The sequence below is a fragment of the Macaca mulatta genome, chromosome 17 (genome assembly GCF_049350105.2).
Source record: "Macaca mulatta isolate MMU2019108-1 chromosome 17, T2T-MMU8v2.0, whole genome shotgun sequence".
NCBI classification, from domain to species: Eukaryota; Metazoa; Chordata; class Mammalia; order Primates; family Cercopithecidae; genus Macaca; species Macaca mulatta.
The window spans coordinates 15,769,542-15,782,782 of NC_133422.1; the positions used below are offsets into that span (position 1 = coordinate 15,769,542).

Consider the following 13,241-nt stretch of genomic DNA (forward strand, 5'->3'; position numbering starts at 1 on the left):
GCGTGCCACCACACCTGGTTCATTTTTGTATTTTTTAGTAGAGACGGGGTTTCACCACATCAGCCAGGCTGGTCTTGAATCCTGACCTCAGGCAGTCTGCCTGCCTCGGCCTCCCAAAGTGCTGGGATTACACGCATGAGCCACCACGCCCAGTATTATTTGGATTCTTAATGTGCTAGAGGTGTTATTAATTCAACTATAAAGTAAAACACATCTTTCAGTTATTTAAAGTTTGAAGGCAATGTTACTCACAGTGTTTCGACAGTCACATTTTCAAACAGTACAAGGACATCCTCAAATAAGATTAACTGTATTAATCATCTCCTACTCTCATGAACTGAGAGTGAAAAAGCAAGTTTCTCTAGTAACAAAGCTTGCAGTGAGTCTAAAAGGACTCTTCTCTTAGGATTCTATTGTGAAGAGTTCTCCCAAGTCTTCCCACTGCTCACTGAAAGAAAACTAAGATATTTCCAATGCCTGGCACAGAATCCATGCTGAATCAATGTTTCCTGATCTAACAAGTCTACAAGGACATGCATATTTTAAACATTAACAGACATTTATGTTAAAAAGCTAAAGTACAATCATCTTAATAAAACCCAGGTGAAACTCTTGATCCAATTTGGCAAAACCAAAGACAACTCTGTGAATAGTCTGTTCACCTAACAGGCTTTGTAACAGGTCTTTGTTTTTTATGGTCACTGTCAATAACTGACACTCTGCACAATACAATAATGCATGAGATTAGATTTTCTCCAACTGAACGTATCCCAGAGGCATCACAGCATGATCTTCAGAAATTCTCCCTTTTCCTATAAACTGTTGACAAATGCAGCAAGGATTTAATCAATGGATGTATTTTTTTCTCAATACACAGTGGCTAAGTCTACCAATTTGACACAAAATGTAAATAAAGAGAAAAGCAATTTTTGCTATATAAGAAAACGATTGGCCAGGCATGGTGGCTCACACCTGTAATCCCAGCATTTTGGGAGGCCGAGGCGGGAGGATTGCTTGAGTCCAGGCGTTCGAGGCCAGCCTGGACAACATGGCAAAACCCTGTCTCTACAGAAAAAAAGCACACACAAAAATTAGCCAGGCATGGTGGTGCATGCCTGTAGTCCCAGCTGCTTGGGAGGCCGTGGTCAGAGAATTGCTTGAGCCCGGGAGGTGGAGGCTGCAGTGAGCCAAGGTCACGTCACTGTGACCTTGAGTAACAGTGACAGAGTGAGATGCCTGAGTGACAGAGCGAGATCCTGTCTCAAACAAACAAACAAACAAAAATGATGATGTTACCAAGAAACAAAATACAATAAGCCTGCACTACTCCTTTCACAGGAGACCAGTCCCAGAAATGGCCTGAGAAATATGTCAGTAATTTTACTCTTCCTAGGGCCACTGTATCAACAATGACAGAAACGAACCTTTTACTGGTTCTTTGTGTACAGACCCCACTTATTTCTAGGGTTTATTATTTTTTCCCTAATTTAGAGCTATAACCTCAGAGATGGAATTGACCTTCCCATTCGAAAAAGGCCTTGTTTATGGGGTCACTGGGCATTGTATGGCTGTTTGCAAAGCCCCGTCTGCCCTAATTGACGTGCAGTCCCTGCCAGCCACCAGCTGAATTAAATAGGCGACACCGCCTCAGTCTTTTAACCTCCCAGGCTGTGTCATAAGAAAATCACTCTAATTCTGATTACTAGGTGGTTCCTTCACACCAGCCTATCCCATCCATTGTTGTTTTCCACAGTCAAGTCTGCGGTACATAAGACTCTTGGCCACTAAATCCTTGGGCATGCCTAGGAAATTATTATAGCTGGAAATTATTTTCAAGAATCACCCCTCCGGCCGGGCGCGTGGCTCACACCTGTAATCCCAGCACTTTGGGAGGCCGAGGCGGGCGGATCACAAGGTCAGGAGATCGAGACCACGGTGAAACCCCGTCTCTACTAAAAATACAAAAAATTAGCCGGGCGCGGTTGTGGGCGCCTGTAGTCCCAGCTACTCGGGAGGCTGAGGCAGGAGAATGGCGTGAACCCGGGAGGCGGAGCTTGCAGTGAGCCGAGATCGCGCCACTGCACTCCAGCCTGGGCTGGGCGACAGAGCGAGACTCCGTCTCAAAAAAAAAAAAAAAAAAAAAAAAAGAATCACCCCTCCATTCCTGCACACCTTAAAAACAGCCCACGTCTTTCTGGGCATCGTCCATGTTGGGAATTGTCTCATGTGTAGGGGCTCCATCTGATAATAGTTGAAGATCGAAAATCGGTTCTCAGGACCAGTTAATGACTTCCATTCATTCCCATAGAAGACACCCAGAAGTAGCACAGGGATCATATTCAGTGTGTGCAGCGTATTGAGGGGAGATACAGACAACTTCTAACAGCACGCCTACGCACTTTGTGGCATTAATCTCTTCCTCGGATCCATGTTTCCACAGTGTTTGTTCAGCCTTCCTGCCTCTTTAACCTACATTTATTCTCCATACAGGAAGCCATCCACCCTCCACACGAGGCAGCCCACTGAGGCTAGATTGTAGTGAGAACACATTTCACACTAATGCACTGGCTGCTTTCCAGAACGTTGTTGCTGGCAATCATATCTTGCCATCTGATGTCAACATTGGCATTAGGATGCTAATAAAACTGCAAAATCAGCTAAAACTAATGTTTAATGCATCCATGCAACAACAGCCAGGGTTCACCATCTTTAGGGCTTTGCATTCTGATGTTCCATTCATACTCTTCAGTCTCATGAGCAGCACTTCTGAAACTTAAATGTGAATATACACAGCCCGAGAATCTTGTTGAAATCACATTCCGACTCAGTAGGTCTGTGTGGGGCCTGAGGGTCTGCATCTCTACCTGGTCCGTGGTGGCCTTGCTGCTCCTGTCTCGGGACCACTCTTGGTACTGAGGTTTTTATTTATTTATTTATTTATTTAATTATTATTTTTTTTTTCTTTTGAGATGGAGTCTCACTCTGTCACCCAGGCTGGGCTGGAGTGCACTAGCGCCATCTCGCCTCACTGCAATCTCCGCCTTTGAGGTTCAAGTGATTCTCCTGCCTCAGCCTCCCGAGTAGCACCTACCACCACACCCAGCTAATTTCTGTATTTTATTAGAGATGGGGTTTCACCATGTTGGCCAGGCTGGTCTCGAACTCCTGACCTCAAGTGATCCGCCCCTCTCAGCCTCCCAAAGTCTTGGGATTACAGGCATGAGCCACTGTACCTGGTTGGCAGTGAGGTTTTTAAGAACACTGATGAAGCATACACCTGTGCACATAGCAGAACTCTTTACAACTTATTTCTGTTGTGTAAGCAGTTTCTAGATTCCAGACTCTCACTGTGAAAAAGCATCAGCAGCAAAATGTCTAGTCTAATTTTTTTTTAAGCTAGTGCTTACCTTGAGTTATTTTCTTCCTGGAAGGTTTGCGTGTGTGTTTTGTTTTGTTTTTAATAAAAAAGTCAATTGTATGTTACTATCTGCCAAGGCAAGTTTAGTTTATGGTGTTCCAAGTACAGAAAAAGGGAATGGACAGATCTCTTGTAGGGGCACTCCTAGCCCTGTAATCTACTTGTTAAAGGATGAGCCACAAGTTAAAACTAAGAAATGTCATTTAACAAACTGTAAGCATCTAATGAGGGTAGTCGTGAATACAGAAATCCACAAAGCACTATCTTCTTTCTCCGGGATATTTTGGTCTCACACAGGTGTACAGACAGTTCTAATGCAAAGCAGAAGTGATTATCCACAGAAAGAGAACTACCCTGTGCTTTTCCCTCAGGGAGGAACTCAGAAAAGATCATGGTGACTGTGCTCCCATTGACCTAAAAATCCTGTTACCTGGCACTTACAAAAACTAGACTGGACTTATGGACTCAGACATGTTTTGAAAATGTGACTTTTTTTCTAAGAGGATTCTAGACAGAGCAGATGGAGTCTGAGATACTTTTAACCTCCAGTAACTGATGACACTGAACAGCACCTCAAGAATTGCTACTTTACATACTGTTTCCTTCTGGATCGGACTTTGGAACACGATTACTATCAGCCATAAGTCAGAAGACAAAGAGGCTCTACAGGCAAGTCACAAGAGAGGAAAGCACACTGGGAAACCTGGCTTCAGGGGCTCTGGCCCTGGACAATGAAATAACAAAGTTAGAGAGGGGATGGTTTGATATGTTTCTCACATGAACGTGCAGACTGTCCCCTGAAGGTAGCAGCAAGGAGCCAAACTGCACACAGAGTGGGATCTGAGGTTTTTATTGTTGTTGTTTTTGTTTTTGTTTGTTTTAAAGAAAAAGACAGGGCCAGGTGCCATGGCTCACACCTGTAATCCCAGCACTTTGGGAGGCTGAAGCCAGCAGATCACTTGAGGTCAGGAGTTTGAAACCAGCCTGGCCAACATGGTGAAACCTCGTCTGTACTAAAAATACAAAAATTAGCTGGGTGTGGTGGCATGCACCTGTAATCCCAGCTACTTGGGAGGCTGAGACAGGAGAATCTCTTGGGCCTGGGAGGTGGAGAGGTTGCAGTAAGCTGAGATTGCACCACTGCACTCCAACCTGGGAGACAGAACAAGACTCCTGTCTCAAAAAAAAAGAAGATAAAGGAAAAAAGACCAAAATATGAGCAAGGGCCATCTTCTCAACATAACTGTGGGTAATTTTAATTTATCTTAATATTTTCCCATTTCCTTCAAAATTCTTTACAAAGATTATATATTAATCTTACAAAGGACAAGACCAATTAAAAAATAAATCTCCCATCTGTCCTTTTGTTTCTAAGGCATGTTGTTTACAACATAGTTCCTATTTAAAATTGGATTTTTAAAGTTCCGTTTAATTTCTGAAACAGATTTCTTTCATTTAATTTAGTTTCAACGATTTAAAAACTAATCAGGAAAATCTGGTGCAACATATTATACTCTACCACCACAAACACCCTTGAATACTGCAGGTTTGTGTCTGTGTGATAATTAGGCCAGATGCTTTTCATGCACATCTCCTATTGGCCCATCACCAATTTTTAAATCCATGGGACATATTGATCAATTCTTCTCTTTATTCACTGGATGGCTAAGGCAATGTCAGGAAGGTTTAGAGCAATTCTCCTGACTCAGACGGCGAGATGTTTCTAACAGAATATCTATTGTTCCCCCACAAAATGAAAGTGCTTTCAATAGCGAAAATGATCTAAAATTGGCAGATGCATTCTTTTTCTTTTCTACACTAGAGTCTTTCATGAAGAAGCCCTAGCTAGAAACAAGCACCATGGTGCGGTGTGCATGGTAATGTAGTGTGTGGTCACACTGCAGAGGGCACCATCATCATTTATGGCTACCCATGACCACAGCCCAGGGTGACCAAGGCAGCTCCTATGAGGCCATGACCTGTAAGGACCTTGCTGAATACTGGAGCCATGTGCTAACGCCAAGTGGATAGACCACAGCAAACTGGTCAATCATCCAGCTACTTAGTCATTCAATCATTCACCAGGTCAAGCTCTGGAGACTCAAAGGCTGATAGGACACCTTTCCTAGCCTCATCCTATAAAATCGAAAGGAGGAGACAGGAATTACAATAGACCAGCATAATGAACATTTGCAGGGCTACGTACAATGTACAGTGAACAGGTCCCAAGAGAGGGAGTTGCCAATTTTACATGGAGAAGATGGGAAATATTTCATAGACAAGGCCACCTTTGGGCTGAATCTTGAGAATGAGTAGGTTCTTGCTTTGCAGAGCTGGGGTTCATGAGATTACCTTCCATTATCAATGTAATCATCAATGTAAATATATATAGCAATGAGTCCAGTGCCAGGCACAGAGAGGGTTTTCAACAAATGATACTAATAGTAATATTACTTTCTTGGTGGGATGGATTGCCAATAGAAAGATGCCTTTAAGGAATGACCTGTACCATTGAAGAAGAAAGTGAATAAAATATCTGCATCGCATTCACAACTGAATGACAATAAATGGGATGATAAAAATACAGTCGTTAGTAGTTCAGGTACAGTAATTCAGTTACAATGGAAACAGTGCAAAATGACCAATTCCACATTCATGGTATTATACAACTACAAGGGTCTTATATTTTTAGGAAAGCCTGGAATATGAGAACAGAAGGGAGAAGGACTGATATTGTTAGAGGACCTACCACATGTTAAGCCAAGGCCTTTATATACGTATTTTGCCAATTAATTATCACCCCAATATTAAGAGGTATGCATTACTATGCCATCTTAAAGAAGAGGAAATTGAGATTCAGAGAGTTTACCTGATTTGCCAGAGGTCACACCACTAATGAGTATTCGAGTCAGGATTTGACTTTATATTAGTAAGTGTCTCATTTCGAATTCCATGCTCTTTTTATTCTATCATGAAGCATTTCCATGTGAAAAGCCACATATACAAAGGAAAATATGATTAGTCATTATAAAAGGGTAATTTAAAACAGCAAGTCCCTTTGGCACATTTAAAATATGATTTTTTTCCAAAAGCAACTTAAGTGTCAGCATTTCCATTATAACAACTACCAACAATTGGGTACCAATCACAGTGCTAAATTTGCCACGTGAATTGTTTCATTTAGTCCTCGTGACAACATATAAAGCAAGCATTATTATCATGATTATTATTCACAATATATGGATGATGAAACTGAGGATTATCACGGTGTGAACTATTTCCAACAGGAGGATAAATTTCACTGTGCCCACAGTAGAGGACAGATTTGAACTCAAGTCTATAATTCTATGGAACTAATGTTTTTCCTCTGTGTCACGTTATCACATATCTCTATACTTAATTTATAGCATACATAAGCAAATTTCCTCATTATAAGTAAATTCAATATACAGAAATTGTAAACTTAACTAATCAGTAAGTTGAGTAGGCTAACTAAATTTTCCAGGCTTGGATGAAAAACCACAAGCTAGATTTTCCAGACTGAAATCTCAGTCCAGGCTCAGCTGAATTTTTTTGTTTGTTTGTTGCAGGGATAACTGACTGACCAGTTGACTTTAAAGTCCAAGTTCTTTCCATCATCCTAACATGCTCCTGCCAGACGGAAAAGGCTCACAGGCCAGGTCAGGGCTCCAGCTGTCATAGAAGCAAGAGAAGTCACCACCAGAAGGCAATCACAAAGCCAGTAGACTTGTAAACGTCCCCCAGATGCTCTCAGCACACTGTGGAAGGGCTTTAGAAAGCCTATCTTCAGTACAGCAGTGGAACACTAAGAGAACTTAGAATTCATTTTACAGCGAGCTGGAATGCAATTTACAGAAAACTGACTTTTGCTAAAAGGAATCTAAGCCTTAAAATATACATCACTGCAGGTACCTATAATTGATCACATCCTCAGAGGAGCTCAAAGTGAAAAAAAAAAAAGGATTTAAAATCTTCCCAATTTGGAGGCACTAATATCTACATAAGGACAGGTGTAGCTCATGAGTCCTGAATATTGACCAAAGATATGTGACCTAAAATAGCACATTCTATTCTAAACACTTTAATTCTGTAAGTGAAGTGTCCTTATGATTCTTAAACTTCTTTTTCTTTGAAATCATCTATTTCCATCAATTCATAGCTCTAATAAATCATGAGGATGGTTTAACATGTGCTCTGAGATTTTGTAGAAAAGTTTAATTTGACATTTTAAAGTATAAGCTAAATTACTTGTATCAACTGTTTTTTTACTCCAATTGCAAACAAAACTAAAAAGTATTACATTCCCTTTACTACATAGGTAGTGTAGCAAATCAATAGTACTCAATCTTTATACTAAGAATGAAGGGTTTTAATATGCTTGCAGAAGTTAATTAGGACTGTCACAGAAAAGTTTTACTAATAAAAAAGGAAAAATACCACTGCTGTTAACAGCTACAGAAAACCTCCTTTTCCATTCCAAATAAATCCTATCAGATTCTAAATGTTTTACATTTTATCTGGAAACCTCTAGTTTCCACATTTTCTATGCTTATCAACTCCTATAGCCAAGGTCAGATGTAATAATAATTTGTATGAGTTTTTTCACTTGTAAGAGGAAGACATACATTAAGCGCTGTGAACTCAAGAGTGGACCAAATTATTTTTACTTCAGATTAGAATTAGATATTAAAAGCCAAAAGGAAGAAAATAAAGACCATTTTGTGATGTCTGATTCATAGATTCCTATTAATCACCATTACCATTTCCTGTAATCAAATAAACTCCTGTATTAAACACCTAAACATGTACCCTAGAACTTAAAGTATAATAATAATTTAAAAAAATTAAAAAATTTAAAAAAATGGCGGCAATTACTGACTCATTTACAAGCATCTTTTGAGCTTTACGTTTACAATAGGCAATAAGGATTCATGATCAAAAGATACAGAGAAGAGGTCATAATGGATTAATTTATCAACAGCTACTGGGATGTCCTCAAAATGGCAGTTATGATGCTTTCTCATGGTTTACCATCCAAATCAGTTTATGGCTACCCTTACTTCAGCTGAGGAATTCCTAATGTTTTCCATATTGGGAAAACAATAAATGGTTTGCTCACTCTAGCATGCTAGCAGTGGTAGATTTTATAAAGTCCATGGCCTATGTGAAATGTCTGAAAGATAAAAATATAACATCCCTGGGTTTTTTTCTCTTCACTAAACCATGCTGTAATGTTGCACAGATCTTTGATGTTGAAAAGTAGATAAGATAGGGATGTGCATTGGTTTTCTACTTAAAGAGCTATCTAGTTTGTCACTGCTATATTTCAGTGGGAAGGGGATCATTGGGAAGTGCCCTATCTGTGTTCTTTATAGTATAAATCACCTACTTAGGCACGAGCTGTTCTATGTTTCTAAGGAAGGATTTAAGAACCACAGATTAAGCAGCTCAAGAAAACCAGATTTGCTTTTCCATAAAAGGAGTCAGGAGATATGCAAGGGTATCTTTGTAGCAAATCTGGTAACTTTTAGGCTTATTTTAAGCACTTAAAAAACAATTATACTCCAAATGTCCTCTGGGAGGAACTGCTTGGCAGGTTAAATGAATAACCCACAGCAAAGTTCCAACATCTAGAGCTTGGGCTTGGGCAAGAGGAAGAGACTCTCAGACTCTCAGATCCCACAAATCCTCCCCTTGGACATGGGTTCAGGGGACATGATTTTAACTGTCAGCTAGAAAATGTCCCTTTTTCTTCTTTGGAGGTCTCTAACCAAGGCCCAGATTAAAAAAAAAAAAAAAAGCATCACTGAAATTAAGGCATGGTAAGTGCTTCCTTGAACTCCCAGCCATGCCAGCAAAAGGACTGATGACCTGGTGAGCAGTCACCCTGAAAGCTGCAAGGAAGACGAGGAAGGTTGGGGCAACCATTTACTGAAGCTTCAGCGCCCCTGAATAAAGAATGGAGTTGAAATTATTAGAAAGGGTTTGCTCACACATAGGCTGCTTATGAACCACAACGATCATCTTGGCCAATTGTAGCTTCCTGCAGAATCTTTTCTAGATTGTGCAGCATTTCCAAAACGTTCATTTCCTTATCTCAGTCTAAAAACATCAAGAAAAGTACTGTTCGATGAACTCCTCGCTTAGGGCTAACACAAACCCGGGAGGCAACGGAGCAAGGAGTGGTGGTAGAAACAAGTGAGAACGGCATGTGGTCTCTGCCCTCCAGTGTCCGTCTCCTCTGGGTAACAGATTAAACAGCAGGCTCCGGCTTTCATGGTTCCATTGTCCAAAATCCCAGCGTCAACAGTTTTCATGCCATGGATACACCTGCAGGCTGCCCTAAGGCAATCTACAAAACCATATTCCCCTCTACCCATTTACTCAAAGCACTCAAGCAATTCATTTTTTTAAACAATTCTACTTCCTCAATCCGAAAACATGAAATTCTTTACTGGGCATTGGAATTCCCATATTGTTCATGGAGCTGATGTGAGGGTTCAGTTAAACCATTTTTTAAAAAGGTGGGACAAGTAATCTTAGGGTGACATCTTGTTGGCAGCATAAGCACCCTGATGTCACCACAGGCAGGTCAAGATGGTAGCAGTGCAGGTGCCACCCCACTATGGCCAAGCATTATTCCATAGGACAGCGTGGAGGAAAGTGGTTTATTCTCAGAGGATTATCAAGCCTCAGTCTCTGCCAGTGTTGTCAAAAATTCTATTCTAACAAACTGCTTATGAGACAGATTTCTCTTTTGAGCCAAAATGATTCCAAAGACTCCTGGGGTCCATGAGGAAGCATCTTTGTTCCCACTGGGAACCCAAGGAATAAGTCTTTATGTTCTTTCCACTTAATCATCCAATTTCTCTGCAGCTTTCCACTGATCCTGCTATGAAGAGAACATGCCAACACTAGGGGAAATGCCATAGCAGCAAACTGAATGCTTGACAAAACAACAGTTGAGTACAACAGTCAGCAGAATGACTGCAGGAAAAAAAGGACAGCGCAGAAATATTTCAGATGATATTCCTTGGACAGATTACTCCCTTAACAATTCTTTCTCAGTACATTTGCGTCAGTTTGGTGCTTTAACATAATCTAAAGTGGTACAGTGGTTACCAGCACAAGCTCTGGAGCAAGACCAGTTTAAATCATAGCTGTGTGGTCTTGGGCATGTTTTTAACAAGTTCTGTGCCTTAGTGTTCTAATCTGTTAAATGGGGATAATAAGCAAGTTGTTATGAGGATTAAACATGCTAATATATGCAAAGCACTTAGAACAATGCTCAGTAAAGCTATCATCATTATATATCAAAATTGCTATCGCATGTATCATCATAGTTGACACACAAGCACTCTATAAAATACAGGTAATCATTTTATCTGTGTTTCACTGATGAGGATAATGAGGCTCAGTTAAGTGTTTTGCTAAAAACATAAGGAATCTATGACTGAGCCAAGACTTGAATCCTGGTCTTTTGACATTAAACCTGGGATTCCTTCCCATGACTTCAGGTTATTTACATGTAAACCACAGCAGACTAGCTGTTATCAAATACTGATATTAGACAAATTCAGTAAGGAAGAAAATAATTGAGAACATCATACCTATTCTAGGGATTCTAGGGATCCTGAAATAAACAAAATTAAATAATCAGCTGATGGCAAATTTTAGCTAAAGTCATTAAAGCTGATTTTTAGATTCAGAGTAGCATTTTGGAGCTACTAAAATTCTGAAGTGAGGCAGGGAGAGGGAACATTTATCCATATGTATTCTTTACTCTAATGAGACACTTCATAAAAATATTTACTTGAATAGGTATATATTTATGAAAATGGATGAACTCCTATCTTGAGAAAATTCAGTATGTGAAAATTCAGAACTACAAGATGTTTGAAAAACTCATTAGAAATGGAGCCAGTGAAGGGTTTAAATGTGTAAAGGTGAAGTTTGCCATCTTATTGCTACTATAACTCACAAGCCAGCATGAACTTTCTGGTCATTGATAGATTGATGACATTTAGGCTACAGACTCTTAAATCTAGAAGACTAGATCTCATTCATTAGAGAATCTCATCCATTAGGATCCTTATCCTCATGATACTTAGGGCAAGGGTTATCAGACAAGCAAAAGATGGTAAATACAAATGAACAACTGGCACATATTCCTTCTTTCCTAATGAATTTTATAATTTAGAGCATCTGAATGGATCCCTAAGGGAAGTATTCTTTCATGACTAATACTCTTTCTAGGATTAGCATCGATTTCTAATTCAGAAAGTTTGAACGTGCTACCCTTTAAGAACTTGGAGGAGTCTTCTATTTAATAAGATCAGTTTCTTAATTCATGAATCATTTTAATTTTAGTATTTTCTATACATACAAATCATTCAAATTATCCCTCAAAAAATTTTTTAAAGCATTTTGATAGCACCACATTAAAAACTAAACTTCCATCAAAGATAGTGTGCTCAAAAATGTAATCTGGTAAACTCTGAATGACTAGCAAATCATGCTGTACATATAATCAATGTTTTTTAATTCAACTCACCATCAAGGTTCTGCCAAACCTTTACAAAAATAATCCACCCAAGACAACAAAAGGTGATGCTTCCTTTGGATTCATCTGACCAATTCACATTAAAATGATCACCCATCCAAGTCAACTGATGTTCCTTCTGTAGCTAAAAAACCTCCCTTTTATTTTAACACTGAAATATACAAGATAAATACTATTCTAGAAATATGACTTTAAAGCTATCCAGATGGAAATATGTCATTTCTTAGATACACATTTGAAAATCTATAACATGTAAGTAAATCTCACCAGTGAACAAACACTACAAAGACTTAAAATCATAAAATATTTAGGTCAAAGAAATAAGTTAGAATTGTCCCTACTGGTCACAGTTTACTTCCATACCTCAGTCATCCTTAAGGCTATAAGACCTATGAGAAAACTGAAAACAGATGACAGAAAAGAACCATTATGTTAAGCAATAATAAATGAAAAAGTAGAAATCCCTGAGTAATTATTTAATCTTCAAAGATACGCATTTTTTTTCTTACTTTATTCCTAAGAATAATCCTGCTCAACTCAAACTTCTGACTGTTCTAGGGCCAGCAAGTACATATTTGTTAATTAAGTCACCCAGGTCTTTTAACAACTTGAGCAAAATGTATGCTTTAACCACGTACACCCTCCAACTCCCTGGTTCTTGCCTCAAAGGCAAAGTCACATCACAATATGTCTCTTACCTGTTTCCCATCCAATGTGTACAGGCGTTTCACCACTCCCGAGTCCAGCTTGATGGCATCAGTGATATCAGTGAGGACCTGCTCAAAGGAATGAGCCGTTTTCTTGTTCAGCAGAATCCTGACAGCTTTCCGCGGCTTCACACCACTTCTGATGATGGTGACCAGCTTGGGCCGGATGAAATCCTTATTCTCTCGCACCTCTGAAGGGCTCCCTTTGGCAGTGGCCAGTGAAGACACCGCTCGAGAAGCCGAGGTGGTCTTGACATTCACCGACCAGTTGGGGTTCACGTTCTTGGTGTACTCCAGTTTCTTGAAGGGCTCTATTGAGCCACATACATAACTCTCTCCTGAGGAAGAGAGAAATATATTTAAATTTAAACGAAAATATACCCATTTCTTTTTTCCTACTTATCCTCTCTTTTGCCTTTTCTGCTTAGGGGCAAGAGCTAGCCCTGACTTTTCAGACAATGGAAGTATGATTAATCATCAGGGAAAAAGAAAGATTTCTGATTGCTAGTCTGGCACTGTCAGTAACAGATCC

General features: G+C 39.7%; 1 protein-coding gene across 9 annotated transcripts in view; it reads right to left on the reverse strand.

Moving 5' to 3' along the window:
* Positions 1 to 13,241, reverse strand: part of DCLK1 (doublecortin like kinase 1) — a 350,726-nt gene that overhangs the window by 317,283 nt on the left and 20,202 nt on the right. For all 9 annotated transcript variants that reach the window (XR_013407907.1, XM_028837437.2, XM_077974211.1 and 6 more), the window contains exon 3: positions 12,701 to 13,047. Coding sequence is in view for 8 of the 9 variants with exons in the window: in XM_028837437.2 (XP_028693270.1) it covers positions 12,701 to 13,047 (347 nt within the window). In the remaining variant the exon portion in view is untranslated. The remainder of the gene's footprint in view (positions 1 to 12,700; positions 13,048 to 13,241) is intronic.